The sequence below is a fragment of the Papio anubis genome, chromosome 7 (assembly GCF_008728515.1).
Source record: "Papio anubis isolate 15944 chromosome 7, Panubis1.0, whole genome shotgun sequence".
NCBI classification, from domain to species: domain Eukaryota; kingdom Metazoa; phylum Chordata; class Mammalia; order Primates; family Cercopithecidae; genus Papio; species Papio anubis.
The window spans coordinates 89,234,845-89,255,393 of NC_044982.1; the positions used below are offsets into that span (position 1 = coordinate 89,234,845).

Below are 20,549 nucleotides of genomic sequence, written 5' to 3' on the forward strand. Positions count from 1 at the left end.
AATTGTCTGTATTAGTCCGTTCTTACACTGCTATAAAGAGCTACCTTTGACTGGGTAATTTATGAAAAAAAGAGGTTTAATTGACTCACGATTCTACAGGCTTAACAGGAAGCATGACTGGGAGGCCTCAGGAAACTTACAATCATGGCGGAAGGGGAAGCAAGCATCTTCTTCATATGGCAGCAGGAGAGAGTGAGGGGAATGTTTAAAACCTCACACACACATGAGATCATCAGATCTCATGACAACTCACTCACTGTCATGAGAAAAGCATGGGGGAAATCCACCCCCATGATCCAATCACCTCCTACCAGATCCCTTCCCCAACACTGGGAATGGCAATTCAACAAGAGGTTCGGGTGGGGACACAGAGCCAAACCATATCACTGTCACACAGAAAGGTGTAGGGTGTGTCCAGACACTATGAGGAGATAAGGAGTGTTCCTAAAAATTGTGCTGTGACAATAGGCATGCTCTAGGATTGTTCTGGACAGAAAGAATGTATGGTCACCCCAAGTATAGGGAACAACACAGTAGCAGTGGAAAACCAAAGTCCAGAAGGCTTACAGGAGTCAGTCAGGGTCACACAGCTGCTGAATGTAGAGCTGGCTTTGGACTCAGCTCATCTCCCAGTGTGCTAACCTGCTGTGCAGCCTCAGGCAGGTCCCCTCATGTCTCTGGGTCTTAAATTCCTCTCTATAAAATGAGCAGTTGTAGCTTAAGAAATTCTAATGACTTTAATAATACAGTTCTCTGCTCTCCACCCACTGGACTTTTGACACATTTTGTGAAAGCCAGCCACTCAGTGGGCACCTGCTACTTTTCTTCTCTCCTTGCCCTTGCTAGGGCTCCTAGAGAGGTCGGGCACAGGGATGAGGTGACACAGCTTTGGCATCTGGGAGGCATGTCTGCTTGTGCAGGTTTAGTCACAGCTTTCTTGGGGCCACAGTAGTGGAGTCCTTGGTGGACGTGACCCTGGTGCACTTCAGTACACAAGTCATGTCACTTTTTTTTTTTTTTTTTTTTTGAGACGGAGTCTTGCTCTGTCGCCCAGGCTCGAGTGCAGTGGCACGAACTCGGCTCACTGCAAGCTCCACCTCCCGGGTTCACACCATTCTCCTGCCTCAGCCTCCCAAGTAGCTGGGACTACAGGCACCCACCACCATGCCTGGCTAATTTTTTGTATGTTTAGTAGAGACGGGGCTTCACTGTGTTAGCCAGGATGGTCTTGATCTCCTGACCTTGTGATTCGCCTGCCTCAGCCTTCCAAAGTGCTGGCATTACAAGCGTGAGCTACCGTGCCTGGCCAAGTCACGTTCTTAACAATTCTCATCTGGCCTCAGGAAACTCAGACCAGAGATACTGTAACTCAGCCAGTCAAGCCAGGGCCTGGGGAGAAAACTTGGGTATGTTTCTGGGGAAAATGTTGACAAGGTTAGCAGGCTTCCTGGGTAGGGCTGAGTCAGCATAGAAAGCAAAAATGAGTCCTGCTCAGAAACTTTCACAAGATTGGGGCTATGGAGCCACAGCCTGGTTTTTTATCCTGTCTCTTGTACTTACTAGCTATAACATCTTGAACAAGTAACTTAATGTTTGTGCCTAGACATATAAATTAGGAATTTATTCAGCTGCTACTGACAGAGATCTTAAGAGCATCTTAAGCACGGGGACATTTATGTCTCTTTTACACACCTTCCAGCATTCTGCTTTGCCATTCTTACTTAGCACATGGATTCCACCTCATGGCCCAAGATGAATGCATGTGCTCTGGCCATCACATCTTTATTCCAAGCAGCAGAGTAGCAGGCAGAATAAAAAAAGGCACTCACATTTCAGAGCTTTTCCAGATGTCCCCCTTTAAAGGACTTTTTCAGTAGTCCCCCTCACATTTTCTTCTTTTACCTCATTGTCCAAGAACTTGTTCACATGGGTACACCCCATTGCAAGGAAGGCTGATATGTGGTCTTGGCTTGGCATGCTGATGTCCCCAATAATGTTGGGGTTCTGTTTCTAAAGGAAAAGATGAGAAGTGATATTAGGTGGCAAACTTGCAATTTCTCCCCTAGTCAGTTTTTTCAACTGTAAGTTGAGGATTCTAATAGTTCCTACCTCACAGGGTTGTTGTATTCAGTAAGGACTCAATAAACATTAGTTAAATTATTGTACATCAGGAGAAAGTGGAATGCAAAAGGCAAATAATGTTGGCATTGCTACGAACATCGTTTGGACATCACAGACTCCGGGATCCCTAGAACACACTTTGAGAACTGCTGCCTTGACAATCACTTAATTCTTGGGCAGTCTGGCTGGCCAAGTCCTCGTATGACCTTGAAAGGACACAGCCATCCTTTTGCCTTTACAAAGTTTGTATAACTTTTGCTCACATGTATGACCTTGTTTTTTGGGAAGATCTTGCACCATCTGTAATGACCTTTTCTGTGTATGTCTTTGATTTTCCATCTTCCTTCTGGCAATTGTAAGGCTATGAGGCCTTATCAGCCTTCTACAGCCAATCAAAGTTGACCTTATAACTTTGTCCACCACTGTGCCCCGGCGCCCAGCACATGGAAGGAGTGCCACAGACATAAGCTTGACAGTGCTGAACTCTACCCAAACCTTGTGTTGCTGGAGAACAGTGGAGTTAAAGAAATTCCTCCACCCTTTGTGTTTCGAGAAAACACTTACTACAAAGAACCCTCCTTCTCTATATGACTTAGGTAAGACCCACAAACGCCGCCCTGGTTTACCTATCACAAGGCCAGCCTCAGACCCTCCAAATTCCCTTTCTTTGTCTCATAAATAAGTAGTGGAACTGCTTGACCCCTGTGATCAATTGGAACAACATGCTTGCTAACCAAACTTTGATTAGGCTTCTCTCTTCCCCTACCTAGCCCACTGAATAAACCTTGACTCCACCACAACCTGAGCCAGCATAAGCTCTTCCTGAGACTCGGCTGGCCCTCTGACCTACTACCGGATCCCACCACCCTTTCATCCCGCTTCCCCATACCGTGCTCTTTCTAGCTTTGTTACTTCGCTGTGGAAGGAGAACTCTTTCTGTCTAACTCTTGAGATGTTACAGAGCTTATGGTCAGAAGTTCTCCCCATTGCAATAGTCCCTCCCCACACCTTGCAATAATCTTTTGGAATAAACGTTATCCTTACTAAGTCTGGATTTGTTTTTTATTGGACCCACTGAATGAATGAAACAACCATAACTGATCAGAGAGCAGCAATAGTAATCCAGCTTTGCAAATTCTGTTGTGACTTTTCTTGCCATTAGTCACACTTTGAAATTCTGATTCCTAGATTTGCCAAACCCACCAGGCCACGGCCAGGCGCCTTGGGTCCAAAGTACAGCTGGTGGCTGAAAGCCAGGCCTCCGGAATAGACACATTAGGATTTGGATTTTGGTGCTCTCAACTCAGGATTTTAATCCTTTGTCGGGATGCATTTATTTTCCCCAGATACTATGCTTTTTATTTTTGGTTTTCCTTCCCGTATCCTGGGTCAGGTCGTCAGAACAGCTCTCCCAATGAGCCCATATTGAATGAGCACCTCTAGACGCCACCACTCAGCTGGATCCTGGAACTTGTATGGGGGCAGGAGGACTCTGGCAACAAATTACAAGCAAATGAACTGGGAAGTACTATGAAGAAATCCTGTTCTCACAGAGCACTAACGGAGAACCTATGTATACCCAGTGGACAAGGAGAACTCACTAGGAAGACAACTTACTTTGAGGCCTGAGGCTCAGACAGTCCAGTAATGCGAGCAGCTTGAGAGACGGAGCCTTGAAGCCTGTATTAGTCAGGTTCTCCAGAGAGACAGAACCGATAGGAGATACCTATGTATCTACAGAAAGATAGGTCCTCCAGAGCGACAGAACTGATAGGAGATATCTATCTATCTATCTACCTACCTACTGATAGGAGATATCTATCTGTTTATCTATCTATCTATCATCTATCTATCGATCAATAGGAGAGATCTATTATCTATCCATCTATCTATAGATGTATATATCTATATCTACCTATAGAGAGAGACAGAGAGAGAGAGTGAGTGAGCGAGGATATTAGAATTGGCACATGCAATTATGGAGACTGGAAGTCCAGGGACAGGCGGGTCTGCAAGCTGGAGACCGTGGGATGCAGATAATATGGCTCAGTGCAGGTCCAAAAACATCAGAACCAGGGAAGCTGATGATGTTACTCTCATTCCAAGGCCAGAGTCCTGAGAACCTGGGGGTTAGGGGAGGGTGTGTAAGTCCTGGAGTCGAGACCATTTTGGGCTTTGTCCACCCAGATTAACAATTCGACTTTTAGTCTAAGTGGGTGTATTAGTCTGTTTTCACACTGCGGATAAACACATACCTGAGACTGGGCAAAAGAAAGAGGTTTAATGGACTCACAGTTCCACGTGGCTGAGGAGGCCTCACAATCATGGCGGAAGGTGAAAGGTGGGTCTCACATGGCAGCAGCTGGAAGAAGAGAGCTTGTGCAGGGCAACTTCCCTTTGTAAAACCATCAGATCTAGTGAGATTCATTTGCTATCTGGAGAATAGCACAGAAAACACCCGCTCCCACTATTCAATCACCTCCCACCGGGGTCCCTCCCACAACAGGTGGGAACTGTGGGAACCACAATTCAAGATGAGTTTTGGGTGGGGACACAGCCAAATCCTATCAGCGGGAAGAGGCTTGTGAGATCTTGTTTTAATGTTTGCTTTGTTGTTTAATCTGATCGCAAGTGAGGGTTAAAAACATTTTCAACCTGTTGACCATTTGCATTGTTTGCTGAATTATCTGCTCCTATTCTCTCTGAGGAAGAGTAGGTCTCCCTCAGACCTACTGAAGTCATAGCATCTTTCCTATTCATATGAAGTCTCTCTCAGTGACGGATTTCAATCCTTTGTTGTGTTGAGTTTATTTTCCCCAGGTTATCTGCTTTTTAATTTTAGTTTTCCTTTTTAAGTAGAAGCTCCACACTTTGTGCCTTAGTGTGTGAGGATTTTTTTTTCTTTGACGGAGTCTTGCTCTGTTGCCCAGGCTGGAGTGCAATGGCACAATCTTGGCTCACTGCAACCTCTGCCTCCGGGTTCAACCAATTCTCTGTCTCAGCCTCCCGAGTAGCTGGGATTACAGGCGCCCGCCACCACGCCCGGCTAATTTTTTTTTTTTTTTTGTATTTTTAGTAGAGACGGGGTTTCGCCATCTTGGCCAGGCTGGTCTCGAACGCCTTGGCCTCCCAAAGTGCTGCGAATTACAGGTGTGAGCCACCACGCCCGGCCAGTGTGTGAGAATTCTTCCATCACTTTTTATCTTAAGAAATCCTCGGCCACCTGACATTTAATAAACATGACTTAAGTTTTCTTGGTCCCTGTTGTCCGGATCCATGTTTTACACTCCTGGATTTCTGTTTTCTTCTCGGGGTGGGGCAATACCGCCCCTGGTGAGGCCCTCAGCCCAGGAGCTGAGGAGCCCAGCTCAGGAGCGGCCCTCAGCCCAGGAGCCCAGCCGCAGAAAGACCCCTCGCCCATCTGCGCCCAGCCCTTCCCCGGAGGGCTCAGGGGACCCCACGTTACTGGAATCCGTCCCGAGTCACAGCTACAGATCATTACCCACAAGCGGTGTCAAAGGCTTCTTTATGGGCGAGAAAGCTGCGGCTCAGCAGAAAGCCAAGCACTTTGGGAGGGAGGAGCTGAGGTGCTTTAATACCCTGAACAGACGCGAAAACAACCCAGGGCCGGCGAGGGTAGACCTGGTAGGCGGCTGGGCGGGGCGAGGCCACTTCCGGGTGTGGAACCCTGCCCCCGCCCCGAGCCCCGCCCTAGGCCCCGCCCCGGACCCTGTGGTCCCGGGATGAACTCTCAGCACAGCCAGGCTCGCTCCAGTGCCCGCCCACTGCTGACTTCATTGGCTGCCTGCCCAACCTCGCCCCCTGGAGGGCCTGCTGGTGTTCGTAGCCAATCCTAAGGCGCGGCGGCGGCGGCGGCGGCGGCGGCGGCGGGTCGTGAGTCGCGGGTCGCGGGTCGCCGGTCGCCGGTTGGGGGTTGCGGTGGAATCTGGGCGCTGAGGTACTGGGGCCTGGACGAGGGGGCCGCGGTCTGGCTGGGGAGCTGCGCGGGCTCGTGGCGGTACGGCTGCCTGGCCTCGCTCGGGTTTGCGGGCGGGCAGCCCCTCCCCGGGCTCCTAGGGGGACCCTCCAGCTGGAGGGGCGGTGACCGCGACTGTCGAGGGCTGGCCCCAGGTGGCTAGGGTTGGGGTCAGAGGTCCTGCCTTATGGAATGTTAAGGCCCCGCCCGTGGAGCCCTAGGGCCGGGCCGCTCCCTATTTTCCTGTGAGCTGTTGTTGAGGCGCCCCATCCTTTCGCGGAAGGGACTCGGAAGGAAGCGGGCCTGAGAGCAGCTGCAGCCCCTGAGCTCGGACGCGAAGACTAGCCCCGCCCCCGGGCTGCCGCCCAGGTCCTGCAGGTGACCCTCAACCCCTCGAGGACTGCCGGCCGCCTCCCTCCTCTGGGCAGGCTCAGGAGTCCGCGGAGCGGGGTGTGCGCCTGTGGCCCTCGAGGGCGTGGGCGGGGAGTAGGGGTCGAGCTGGGGCCACAGGCTGTCCCCGTTTGGCCTGCTCCCCTGTGGCTCCGAAGCCAACTTTTTCTGAAGTTGTCAGTCCGCGTGTTTGAGATTTCGTTTCTGGAATCTCACCCGAACAATTTGGAGAGAGGAACAGGGGTATTGTGGCTTTGGCTGTTGACTCAAGGTGAAAATAAAAACCAGACATGGGGATGTAATGAATGCAGAGTGACCCGTGAGCAAACTGGACGATTTTCTCCAGCTGACAGGCATTTATTTTCCCCCTAGCTTGCCCCATATACTATGAGTTACACTGTTGTCAAAATAAGAGCAGTTTAGTCCCATAGTTCTAAGCAAGAGTCCTTAGCGTTGACCTTCTTAGTGAAGATGCTTTGCAATGTGTAAAGCATTGAATACAAAATTGTTGTGCAAAGGTTCTGAGTTGAAGATTCTCAGTGCACGGAGACTGGCAGCAGCCTTTCCTTTCCATTGCAAGGATCTCGACTTACTACTCTGAGACCAGAAGTAGTTGTTTCTTTACCTATGTGGGTTTGGGGGAGACAGCTATGGATGAGGAATAGGGACAGAAAAACGTATGCAATTAGAAAACACAAAGGGTTTTTATTCTGCCTATCTTCTTCCATCTCAGCCAGCATAAGCACATTCTTTTTTCTAGTGATGGTATTTGTTGAGTATTTGCAGTGATTTGGGAAAGGGATACTCTAACAAGACACTTCTCTTTAAACAAGGCGGTGGAGGGATGATTCTGTCTTCTGTGGAATTAACCCTCGGGCTTGGTTTTCAGTGAAGAAAATGAGGCACAAGGAATTGTTAACCAAGACCTTCCAAGGCCCAGCTGTTGTCTGTAGGACTCCGACCAGCCACGTATACACGTTTAAGAATGGCAGTGGGGACTCGGGGGACTCCTCTGAAGAAGAGTCTCACCGTGTGGTTTTGCGGCCCCGGGGCAAGGAGCGCCAGAAGAGCGGTGTCCACCAGCCTCACCAGGCGGGAGCAGGTGACGTGGTGCTGCTGCAGCGGGAGCTGGCCCAGGAGGACAGCCTCAACAAGCTGGCTCTGCAGTATGGCTGCAAAGTAAGACACCCCTCAGGGGCTCTGCCCCACTTCGTTTCAAGGAACACGGGGAACTCACTGCAGGGTGGGGGCCCTTGCTGCCCTTCTTAACCCTGCCAGGCCATCAGGAGAGGCCTGCTGTAGCAGCCAAGGACTCCCCTATTTAGCCAGAATTGGAAGGCAGAGGGGGAGTACCTTTAGTTCCTAACCCTGGCCCCCAAAGAGTGAGGGTTAGTACATTTCCTTCTCTGCAGGGGACTTCTCCTTTTTCTGTTTTCTCCACACTGGAATTCTGAAACCTTTTTTCTTCTTTCGAGCACATTTTATTTTAGACCTAATGGGGCTGGAAATACCAGGCAGAATTTATCCCAGATTTCTATGGTATGCTTGCTTTTCTTGCTGCTTTTATTTTTCTGAACCTTTCTTGGTGGTAGCTTACTTGACTGGTAAAGTTTTACCTTATCTCTTTTAGAACTGCATGATCTTTTGTATGCTGTGTATCTATGTAACCCTGTTTTTCTCTTTAATTATGTTTTTAGCATTCAGAGTGATTAACAATGGCAAAGTAAGTAGGAAAGTATTTCTAGAATTGCTGCATTTTCTCCTAGATTGTAACTATTTCACTTTGCTAACACTGCTACAAATGTCTATGGCCTTCTCTAAGGGTATATAAGCTACTTAATTTAAAAAATCTCTTTCTCCTACAATCGTCTTATCTAACAAGGTCCAAATGTCTAAAACATGTTGTGTGGGGTGTTGCAGTCTTTCCCAGGGAAATAAACAGGTGGTCTCCGGGGACACATAGTGGTCTTTAAATTGTACTAACATTTATATTCGGCTCCGATAAACAGCTTCTGCAGGCATACTGTGTGGCTTACAGAACATGGGCTGAGAAATGAAGCCCATCCTACAAAGACTGGAATAGATGGAGTAGGCTTCTTGGTATGGTGATGTCTAAATCTGTAAAGAATATATAAAGCCTTTGATAAGTGATCAGTTTTCCTATTCGAAGTAAGTAAATTTGCTCTTAGTTTGTTAAAGGCAGAGACAGAAAGATCTCAAGGGTCTCATGCATTAGATTCAGGACATAGTAAATTAAAAATGTCCCCTACTTCGATTCAGTTACAATAACAGCAGTTGCTGAATAATTAAAATAATGGAAATGATTGATTTGAATATCTGTTGGCTGTATTCACTTTCTAGTTTAAGTGGACTTATGTGTTAAAAGTTTAGAGTTCATCTCTGATGCGTTTGGAAAGTTTTCAAACATTAGTTTGAGGGAGGGGCTAGTTACCCTTTGACTTAAATTTCCCCCTGCTTCTTAAATCTTAGTGTTTGATTATGAGAGGAGTTTGTCATGAACTTTGTTATTTGATAAAACTCACAGCATTAGTCCTTTTTCCTGACAGTTAAGTACAGTAAGTCACTTTTAATAAGTTTATATGCCCCACAGTGTTTCTGGGAAAGAAAATGCTGAGGGCATATCTCTCAACTTTATTACAGGTAAACTGGATTCTGAGTGTGTCTGCGGAGCTGGCTGAGGCTGTGTGTTTGGTGAACGCTAACATCTCGCAGCTACTTAGTTCTGGCATGAGGGGAAGGCAGGCAGATGGGGGCACTATTGCCTCAAAGGTGGAAAAGGCTGCAACATTTATTTTAGTGCCATGGTTGTTTCACCTAAAGCATTTTGTTGCAGTTACACTTTAAAGTTTAAGAAAGATCTGTTTTTCAAAACTGATCTTAAATTGTTCAAACCTGTAAATCTTTAGGAATATCTGATTACTAAACTATATATTGAGGCTGAGTGAAAGCCAAAAAGAAACTTTCAGCCTAAACTAACGTTGTGTATATCTGCAGTTTTCCAGTCTTCATCAGATTAAGTGAAGAGGGCTTGAATCATCACCCTGAAAGATTAAGAGCCACTTTTTGGAATGTTATTTTTAAGGGGCTTCACATATTTTATGATGTTTGTCTTCATGCTTTCCTAGGTTGCAGATATCAAGAAAGTCAACAACTTCATCAGAGAACAAGACTTATATGCTTTGAAATCTATTAAGATTCCAGTGAAAAACCATGGGATCCTAACAGAGACCCACAAAGAACTAAAACCCCTTCTGAGCCCATCTTCGGAGACCACAGTGACTGTGGAACTGCCAGATGCAGACAGAGCAGCCACAGGCACCGATGCCCAGGCTGATCAACTGATGGATTTCTTTAAGGGGATTGACCAGAATATTGAGCGTGCAGTGCAGTCAGAAATCTTTTTACATGAAAGTTACTGCATAGACACCTCGCATCAGCCACTGCTCCCAGCTCCTCCAAAGATGCCAATGAATGGTGCAGATTGTGGCATTCAGTGGTGGAATGCTGTTTTCATCATGCTTCTAATTGGTATTGTCTTGCCTATCTTTTATTTGGTCTATTTTAAAATACAAGCTAGTGGTGAGACCCCTAATAGCTTGAACACAACTGTCATCCCCAATGGCTCGATGGCAATGGGTACAGTTCCAGGGCAAGCCCCTAGACTAGCAGTTGCAGTGCCAACCATCACTTCTGCAGACAGCCAGTTCAGTCAGACCACCCAGGCAGGGAACTAAGCTTTTTTTTTTTTTACAGAATCAGGCCAGCTTTAGCAGTTGGCTGTTGATATACCTCAGCTGTCATCGGCAATGTCCTAGGGGTGCTGCATTTTGCTTCCTGGGAAGGATGGACACTTTTCAGAAGTCATTGCAGTATTCTCAGTTGCACTGGCCCTGGGAATGGCCTTGCCCAGTCTAAGCCGGCAGGATCTAAGATAGCAGCGACCTCAGCCTCTATCCAGAGAGGTGCAGCAAGAAAGCCATTTCCATGTGACATTTAGTGGACTGGCCATGTGTTCATAGCAGCACTGTGTGGGACCCCAAGTTGGACATGCTCGGAGGGAGAGAAATGGCCTCTGTCAAGGGACCTGCAGTGTGAGAGCCAATGGGATCTGCACGGATCGCGGGGCTGTCGCTGTATCCTCACTTGCTGTGGAGTGGGGATTGCCTCTGAGAAGGAGTGTTCTCTGTCTCCCTGGCAAAGGTGCTGTGGAATAGTCTTGGCATGCCACCCTGTTTTGGAGAGTGACAATTACAGTTGTAACAAGCCTACTTCATATTGGTCCCCTCAGTTAGCCTTTTTGAGGCAATGCCATTTCTAGAGTTGAAAAAGCCGTGGACCCAAACTGCTGCACTGTTGAATAAAGGGCAGTCCTGCTCCTGTCCTTTTAGAGCTGCTTGGTGTGACACACAGGCATCTCCCAGGCCAAGCACACACAGGCCGTGCCCAGTTCCGCAGGAGCTGTCCCACAGTGTGGCTCCCTGGCTTCTCCCAGTGGGCCTTCTCAGAAGGAGCTCTTGCTGGCCGGTGTTTGGAGGGGAGGATGAGTGCCTGTCACTGAGGCTCCACCATGGGTGGCATCTGAAGCTGGGCAGTCGCCAGGCCTGCGCTGAGAGCCGCAGCCCCTGTGCACACCTAACACGGCACGCCACCTGCTGCTTCCCTGCCTGGGTTCTTCGGAGCTCCAGAGCGAGAAGGCCGCTTAGTCCTTTTTCCCTGGGTGATGCCCCTAGAATAACACTATATACAATGTAACTCACAATGTTACAGGACCAAAGGCTTGATGGAGGGGCTAGAGGCGACCCTTGTGAAAGGCGATCGGACCACCTGAGGGAGGAAGGGCTTGCAGTTTTCCCAGCCCTTCTTGCTGCCAAGGCAGCAGTGGTGCTGTGGATGGGCTGGGGACTGCTGGGCAGAGCCTGCTACTGCTTGGTAGTTGGTGCTACCCTGTGGCATGGAGGGGTAGGAGGGCCTGAGGTGGCTGCTGGCCCAGCCTCCAAGAGTGCTGGACAGGAGGCAGACACTGCCCAGATGCCGGGTGGAGGGACAGTGATGGCCTTTGACGCATGAGGCCTGGAGAGAAGTTTCAAAGGTCTCACCATGTAAGAGTGATTTCCGATTTCTCTCCTTTCAGTTGTGTGAAAAAAAATTGACCTGGGTTCCATTAGCAAATTTAAATCGTCTTCAGTCTTAAATTAGAGACCGGAATGATCTTCAGGATAAAAAGAACTTCTGAATCTTTGCAATAGGAAATATTTTGATCATGCAAGTGCTTTTCCAGCCAAATGTCTGTTCTCCGTGTCACTGAGGGCCACAGATTCCTCTAACATCTGTCACTGTCACTTCACCAGGCAGGCCTTGGAGTTCCATGGCAAAATCGCTTTTGTCAGACAAAGAATGTATCCTTTACTTTTCTCAAATGGAATAAAAATCATTTCTTCTGTGAAGGAAAATTGATTCCTCCTTTTAATTTTATTTGTTTATTTAAATTTTTTTGGAGACAGTCTCACTCTTTGCCTCAGCCTCCCGAGTAGCTGGGATTACAGGCACACATCACCACGCCTGGTTAATTTTTGCATGTTTAATAGAGATGGGGTTTAGCCATGTTGGCCAGGCTGATCTTAAACTCCTGACCTGCCCACCTTGGCCTCCTGAAGTGCCAGGATTACAGACGTGAGCCACTGCACCTGCCCCAACCTTTTAAAATTTGGGGATAATTTAGCATTGAAAGATGTGGGACGCTGCTGGAGAAGATGGAGGTGTCTGTCAGGAGTGAGGCCTGTCTCCTGCACCTGGCCACCAACTCGGGGCTTGTACCGTGCCGAAGGTTACTCGGACAGGTGCAGGACAAAGTGGTAACCAGTGCTCTAGGGATGATTGATCGCTGATTGATCTGTATACAGGCTTTAACGTTGCTTTATTAGGTGTACATAAGAAATACACAGTACTCACTTCCTATTCCATATGTTACGTTTTCAGTGTCTTTGGGGAGTGAATGTTTTAGAGAAATAGTTAGGTTTGCTATCTAGTCTCCAGTCTTTTTGGTTGGACTATAGTGCTGACTGTTGACGCCCAGGGAATCTCCATTGTCAAGAAAATGATGCTTTAATTTTACTCTGGAGAGAGAAAGCTGCAGGGACTAAGCAGACGCCCCAGGGTCGCTCAGAACCTCCACTGCCCAGCAGAGGTGAGGAAGGTGTGGCCCAGCCTAGTTGCATGTTGGGGGAACAGTCAAGGCTCTGCCATGCAAGGTGGTCTGCACTGCAGTGGGTGGAGTGTGGAGGGGAGGGGTGACAGGAGACATGCCTGAAGTCATGGAATTAAGAGCCACTTGGGGCCGGGCGTGGTGGCTCACGCCTGTAATCCCAGCACTTGGAGAGGCCAAGGTGGGTGGATCACTTGAGGTCAGGAGTTCGAGACCAGCCTGGCCAATATGGTGAAATCCCCTCTCTACTAAAAATACAAAAATTAGCTGGGCCTGGTGGTGTGGGCCTGTAGTCACGGTTACTTGGGAGGCTGTGGCACAGGAATGGCTTGAGCTCGGGAGGCAGAGGTTGCAGTGAGCCAAGATCAGGCCAAGATCTGGGAGATCTGGGAGACAAAGCGAGACTCAGAAAAAACAAAACAAAAAAACAGTTGAGACAGTGGAAGCCTGGGCTCAGCTGTAGGAAAGGCCCAAAGAGCCAGGACCATTTCCTCTTTGGGAAGGACTGGGCTGCAGCAACAATCATATAAGCCATGGTGCTCCCTGGATGCCACAGTGTTCTAACAGCTTCATACGCTCACCCACTTTACCTTCACTACTTCCCCACGAGGCAGGCATTTCTATCCGCATTTTACAGATGGAAAAAGTAAGCTGCCTATGACCACACAGCTGGTAAATGGGGGTATTTGGGAGCCTATGCTCTTAATCCCTTTCTGCTCAGCCACCTGCTTGACAGTCCACTGTGGGCCTGAGGTAGGACACCCATGGCATGATCCAGGCTCACAGAACATGGGGGATGCTCAGGGTCTCCCAAGTCAGGGCTTCGGGAGGGGACAGCAGAGAAAATTTCTACTGGCCCACCTGGGGTACTGGCCTCACAGTGGTGAGAAAAGTTAGATCCATTGCCTGAATCGCAGTAATTGTAGAATCAGCATTTACCTGCCCATTTTCTTGGTGCAGAATCAACTGGATTTAGCCTGTGAGCCAATGAACCAGGCCCCTTGACTTTGAGAAACAGACTGTCAGGAAAGGAGCCTCCCTTAGCTGCTTCCCTCCCAGCACTTAATGCCTTGCGACAGCTCTTCCAAGCTTATTTCCAGAGACAGGGTATGGCTGGCTTCAGGCCAGGCAGGGGAACGGTGCTGGGGAGAGTGTGGATAGCATCCACCTTGCCTGTTCTCTAAGTTTGGTAGAGTGGAGCTGCTGTGAGGAAAGGCAGCCTCCTTGCTCCTGCACTGCCAATCAGACACCATTGCCCCTGGAAGGACCAGTGTGGTGATGAAGTGCAGCTCCAGCCTGTGACCTGTTTCCCTTCCCATTCCTGCTCAGAACTTGCAGAGAGATTGCACCAGAGCCAGTGAGGAGGCAGGGAGTCCTTACCACAACCTGGGGAGACTTTCTCACACCTTTGGAAAACACTGGGTTATTGTACATCACCATTTCACTATCCCGAATAAGGAATATGGGCTACTTTCCATCCATCCATCCATAACCTTCCAGAACACCAATTATACCAAGAGGTGATGGGATAACATGACATGGCCCCTGCCCTCAAGGTGCTTATAACCTAGTGGGATAAGACCTATGCCAGGGCTGGGTGTGGTGGCTCACGCCTGTAATCCCAGCACTTTGAAAGGCTGAGGTGGACAGATTGCTTGAGCCCAGGAGTTTGAGACCAGCCTAGGCTGAACATGGTGAAACCCCATCTGTACCGAAAAATTACAAAAATTAGCCAGGCGCAGTAGCATGCGCCTGTAGTCCCGGCTACTTGGGAGGCTGAGGTGGGAGAATGGCTTGAGCCTGGGAGGTGGAGGTTACAGTGAGCTGAGATTGTGTCGCTGCACTCTGCTGGGGCATCGGAGCCAAACTCTGTCTCAGGAGAAATAATGAAACTTTTAAAAAAGACCTTTGCCAGAGTAGAGTTATGGTAGAACATGCCCCACAGAGGGAAATGTATGACAAGTGGTTAATAAAACAAAGGGTTTTCTGGAGGAGATGACATTTCCTTAGTCAACATCTGAAAGAAGGCTGGGATTTAGTAATATGGCAGAGGATAGTTCTTTTCAAAGAATACTGTTGAGTGTGAGCGAAGGCCTAGAGGCTGGAAATGGGGGACTATGTAGACAGGGAACTGTGAATAGTCTGGTGGCCTGGCATGAAGGAAATGCAAACGGAGCTGTGGGAAAATGCTGCAGTACTAGTTTGAGGCCAGGTTCTAGGCAGCCCTGAATTCCACATTGAAGTGATCTGGACATGATTTGATGGACAGTGGGAAGCTATCGAAAGGCTTGGAGCAGTAGAGAGTTGATGAGCACTGAAGTGAAGAATGGTAGTCACAGTTTTGGAGAGGCTTGGTTGGAGGAGTGGAGACCTTAAGAGGTGATTGTCTCAATTTGTACTCATGGGATTTTAATTTATAGAGGTGATGCATGACAACATGGAGACATTCCTTCTTCCTGATGTCATCGCAAGAAGTTTTACTACTTGTAATTCTCAAGAGAAGGGGGCACACCAGGTCCCACAGGGCCACATGGGGGATGCACCAATGTTGGTCAGGAGGCAGAAAGGAGCCAGGGGCACGCTCAGGCCACAGCCTTCATCGTGTTTCTGTGGGAAAGGGAAGGCAGGGCAGGGAGAACAGGCTAGTCCCGGGAGCAGCAGTCTCTCCTCAGTCAGCAAGGCCCCCAAAGCCAGAGCATCAAGAATACAGAAGATAAGAACGAGTTTCTACAATAAGAAAGAGTTAATACAATTGGCTTTGTGAGGAAGGGATGCCGAACAGACAGATGCAGAACCTAAGAAAGCCCAGAACAGTGATGCGGCTCAGAACTGGCAATGTGATTCTGAGGAGCCTTGGTGTGGCTTTCTTCATATTTCTGTTTGGGACTCATTGTTTCTTGGATCTGTGGATTTATATAGCTTCATCTAATTTGGACACATTTTAGCCATTATTTCTTTGAAAACTTTTTCCTCATCATTTCCCTCCAGTTATAGAGCTCATTTATATTTTCTTCTGTTTTATTTTGGATAGTTTCTATTGCTGTTTTCCTTTGTAGTGTCTGTCTAATCTATAGTAATTCCATTCAGTGCATCCTTTTTTTTTTTTTTTAAGACAGAGTCTTGCTCTGTCACCCAGAGTGGAGTGTACTGGCGCGATCTTGGCTCACTGCAACCTCTGCTTCCTGGGTTCAAGTGAATCTCCTGCCTCAGCTTTCCAAGTAACTGGAATTACAGGTGTGCACCACCATGCCTGGCTAATTTTTGTGTTTTTAATAGAGATGACTTTTCGCCATGTTGCCCAGGCTGGTCTCAAACTGACCTCAAGTGATCTGCCCACCTTGGCCTCCTAAAGTGCTGGGATTAGAGGCGTGAGCCATCAGCCTCGCCCAGTGCATCTTTTACTACCGGTCTTTTTAATCTCTAAAGGTTCTATTTGGGTCTTTTAAATATCTTCTATTTCATCGTTGTGTTTATATATTCTGACACATGGAGTATATTTGTAAATAGCTGTTTTAACATCCTTATCTTCTAATTCCATCATTTATGTCATTCTGGGTCCATTGGTTGATCTCTCCCCCCATCTGCCTCCCATTATAGATTGTATGTTCTTGTTTTTCTCTGTGTGTGGTAATTTGTTGTTGGATGCTAGACATGGTGAATTTTATGTTGTTGGATGCTGGATTTTGTTGTCTTCCTTTAAATAGTTTGTGCTTTGTCCTGGGGCATGGTTAGTTGGAATCAGTTCCATCCTTCCGAGGCTCACTCTTCTGCTATGTTAGGGCAGGTGTAGAGCAGCGTGTAGTGAGGACTCATTCGGCCCTGCTCCCAGGGCAATGCCTTCTGAAGGTTTTTTCAGTCCTGCTCCTGTGGTGATGCCTATTGTTTTTTTTGAGATGGAGTCTCACTCTATCGCCCAGGCTGGAGTGCAGTGGTGCAATCTCGGCTCACCGCAAACTCCACCTCCTGGGCTCACGTCATTCTCCTGCCTCAGCCTCCTGAGTAGCTGGGACTATAGGCACCCTCCACAACGCCCGGCTAATTTTTTTGTATTTTTAGTAAAAACGGGGGTTCACCATTTTAGCCAGGATGGTCTTGATCTCCTGACCTCATGATCTGCCCGCCTCGGCCTCCCAAAGTGCTGGGATTACAGGCATGAGCCACTGCGCCTGGCGATACCTTTTTAAGATTCTCTGAATGCTGTGTGTGTTAGGAGGTCTCATGACCTGACACACACAGCATTAATAACCTAGTTAATAATCACCTAATAATCTATCTGGTGGGAACACAGGTTATTCCTGGCCCTGGGTAAGCTCTGGGAATTGTCCCGCCTACTTTTTATGTTGGCGCTTTTCCTTGACTCTGTTATTTCCTCACATGCATGTACAGCCAAAGACTTGGGGGAATCTCTGCCCAGCTTCCCCCTCCCCAGTACTGTGCCCCCACAAATTCTACATGCCTCAGACTCTCTGAACTCCAAACTCCATCTCCTCAACTTGGCAAGGCCACCTGGCTCTGTCCTAAGGTTTGCAAACCCTCCAGGCGGTGAGCTGGGGCACTCATCAGTTTCACCTGGTTTATTTCTAGTCTCTGAGAAATCACTGTCCTGCACTGCCTGCTGTCCAACGCCTCATATATTTTGTTGGATTCTTTAAGGTGAATGAATACACCTGGTTGCTGTTATTCTAATATGGCCAGAAGCAGAATATCATAGGCCAGGGTCAGGGGAGGGGCAGCCAAAATGGTGGCATGATGGGGCAAGACTGGTTCTGAGGCAGGGCCAGGGGAGCAGGCCTGTCAGTGGACTCTAATTTGTGAGCCTGGACTGGATTATGGGACAGGAAGCCAAAAGGGGCAGATTTTCTTAGACAGACTTAGGAACAGATCCACTAAATTCCATGCACTGTGAAACGGACAGCTGCTCTGGAGGTGTGTGGTTGACTTAGTTCAATCAACATGACTACATTCCCCCGTCAAGTGCCAGGCTCCCTGTATGTGACAGTCTTAGCCCAGCTGAGTAGTTGGAAAGAAAGCATAGCCCATGTACCAGTCATCCAGGCAGTGGCAGTGTCACCCTGGCTCCTTATTGCCACTTTGAGATCACTGCTCCTCCCTCCTCCCTAAATCCTCCAGCTTCTTTGAAGCACGTGTTATCAGAACACAGTTCCTGCACCATTTCCTTGTTGCATCATCTACAGATCTCCTGGTCACTTCCTCTCCTTCTCTGACACCCGTCTTCATCCTTCATATCCCTGCAGGTCAGTGCTTCCCCATCTTCTTCAGGTTGTATCACATATAGAAAAGAATCAAATATGTCTAGCACCCCGAGGTAAACCAGAGGGGATCTGACGATCTTCACGTGAACCTTACTGTCTTAGATAGACAAAGGGGGCAGTGGTAGTTTTGTTCTGTTTTGGTTCATTTTTGAAACAGGTGGTAGAAAAGCATGCTTTTATGCTGATAGGAAAGATCTAGGAGAGAGGGAGAAATTGATCCTGCCAGAAAGAGGGGATAGTTGCAGAAGTGAAGACCTTGAGAAGGAGATGAGACCCAGGATACAACACAGAAGGCTTGGGCTTAGATAAGGGCACCAAGGTCCCTCGACAGTGCCTGGAGGGAAGATTCCTGAATATCACGTGGGAAGGTGAGGTCGGTCTCATCAGATTGCATCTATTTTCTCAATGGAAAATGTGAGGGGAAGTAACCAGCTGAGAAGAGAAGGAAGTGGTCTTGGAGGTGTGAAAGGAGAGGAGATGCAGTAAAACAGTTACGTCTGAAAGGGAGGAAGCCAGCATACTAGGGAGCTGCAGCTGCATCTCTGGGCAGTGTTGAGAGCCATTTACAATTCATGGTCATGAGGAATGAAAATAGGAAGTCCAGAATTAGCCCCTTTACTCAGTAAAGATGAACTTTTTAATAAATGTAGTGGGACAAGTTGAGAGCCTTTGCATTTTTGTATTTTTCTTTTTGTAGAGAGGAGGTCTTGCTGTGCTGCCCAGGCTGGTCTCGAATTCCTGGGCTCAAGCAATCCTCCCACCTCAGCCTCCCAAAGTGCTGGGATTATAGGTGTGAGCCACCACACCTGGCCATAGAGAGCCTTTTGTAAACACATAAAATTAGATCCATATATAAGAACAAATTCCAAATGGATCAGCAATCTAAAAGTAAAGGATGAAACCATACTAGAACAAGAATACATGGGTGAATTCCTCTCTAACCTTGGTGTACGGAAAGTATCTCCAAATGTAACTCAAAATCTACAAGCAATGAGATTGATAAATTTGACTCCACAAAAATAAAATTTTGCATGACTGAAGTACCACAAAAAAGTTATTCATAGCACATACACCAGAGGGTCAATATCCCTAATATAAAAATACCCCTTACAAGTTGGGGAATGAAAATAAAAAAAATCTAATAGAAAAATGGGAAAAAGACAGGAACAGAAATTCACACACTCGAAAGAGATTAAAATGTTCTCAAACATATGAAAAAAATGCTCCATTTAAGGCAAATTACAACATTGAGATATACTTCTCAGACTGGTAAAAATAAAAAATATGACCGCACTCTGTTGGCAAGGATGTCCGCATCCACTACTGGAGGAAATGCAAATTGATACGTATCTGGAGGGAAATTTGGCAATACCTTGCAAAACTACACGTGAACTTCCTCAGCAATCCCACCTCTAGGAATCTATCCTGAAGATATATCTTTAAAAATACAAATATACACGTGTAGGGCTATTCACTGACGACTGTGGAATATTGGGAACAGCCTAAATGCCTGCACATGGGTTAGCACTATGGTACATCCACATCCTGGATGAAAACATCTATGAACTGATCACTCTAAGGAGTGATTACCAGATAGACTATTAAGTGGAAAAAGCAAAGCTGCTTATTTGTACAAGTACTAGTTGTCTCTAGGGGTTGGTGGGAGAGGCAAGGATAGGAATAGGCTAGCAGGGGTGAAGAGAGAATGTTTTTCTGAGCATCTTTTTTTGTATAGCTTGGAAACAGAGTAATGTTTCAGATACTATTCATATACCCCTCAAAATAAATCATTAAAACCAACTAGGATGGGGGAGGGTGCCGAAAGTGAAATACAACATGAACAGATGAAGCTAACCATGTTACAAATGAGTAAGATAACCATACTGAAGAGATGGGGAACTACAAGTAACTGGAAACCACTGTCTTGACTGGATAGTGTAAGGCCAAAGGCAAAACCACAAAACCACATAAATGCTCTCATCTAGTCAGTCACTGTTCATTGCCTACACAGGTGCGGGCAGTTCTGAAAATAAGTGTACACTGGAACTGAACAATAAGTAAAAGGACCATAGATAGTAAGAGCTGGGTTCCCTACCACAGGAGAAAGAAGTTACAAATGAGGAAAGGCTAAAAGGAACCCTGGGGCATTGAATTGGAATCCAAAGCATTAGTGGAAACCATGGCTTTTGACACATTTAGGTAATTAGGAATATGGATGTGTGTGTGTGTGAGCACAACTACATGTATTTCCTTGTGGTGTCTGCAGAAAGAGCCCGAAGGAGGTGACACCCTAGTAACAATAATCACATCTAGTGCCCAGATCTGGTTTCCAAATACCATTCTCCAATAAAAGGAACCAGGAATTGTGGAAAAAGTGGTTGACCCAGCAATACGAGTGTGGAGCGTCTTGTGGTGCCAGAAAGGACATGCTAAAGGGGTTGGAGAGACTCAAATTTAACATGGAAGGCCACCTGATCGAGCTCCTAATGGCCAAAGCTGGAACAATTGGAGGAGCAAAATAATGACAGTACTGGATTGTAACCCACAGGAAAAATAAAATCCCTGA

The 20,549-nt window shown here is 47.4% G+C and overlaps 1 protein-coding gene and 1 long non-coding RNA gene across 6 annotated transcripts; one reads left to right on the plus strand and one right to left on the minus strand.

Moving 5' to 3' along the window:
• Positions 1-1,606: 1,606 nt before the first annotated feature.
• Positions 1,607-4,431, minus strand: LOC108586817. The gene is made up of 2 exons (XR_002523232.2): positions 3,739-4,431; positions 1,607-2,010 (listed from the first exon to the last, which is right to left on the minus strand). It is a non-coding gene; the product is annotated as an uncharacterized LOC108586817 (long non-coding RNA).
• Positions 4,432-5,963: 1,532 nt separating this feature from the next.
• Positions 5,964-11,958, plus strand: LYSMD4 (LysM domain containing 4). Of its 5 annotated transcripts, none has more exons than XM_003901435.4 (3): positions 5,964-6,079; positions 7,377-7,666; positions 9,634-11,958. In XM_003901435.4, exons 2-3 carry the CDS (start codon positions 7,385-7,387, stop codon positions 10,240-10,242), a joined length of 891 nt encoding a protein of 296 aa, XP_003901484.1. In that variant the 5' UTR covers positions 5,964-6,079; positions 7,377-7,384; the 3' UTR covers positions 10,243-11,958. The 5 variants fall into 5 exon arrangements, with proteins under 5 accessions (XP_003901484.1, XP_003901485.1, XP_009209245.1 ...); XM_003901436.4 differs by having other exon boundaries at positions 5,970-6,139; XM_009210981.4 differs by lacking the exon at positions 5,964-6,079 and adding an exon at positions 6,161-6,758.
• Positions 11,959-20,549: the final 8,591 nt, after the last annotated feature.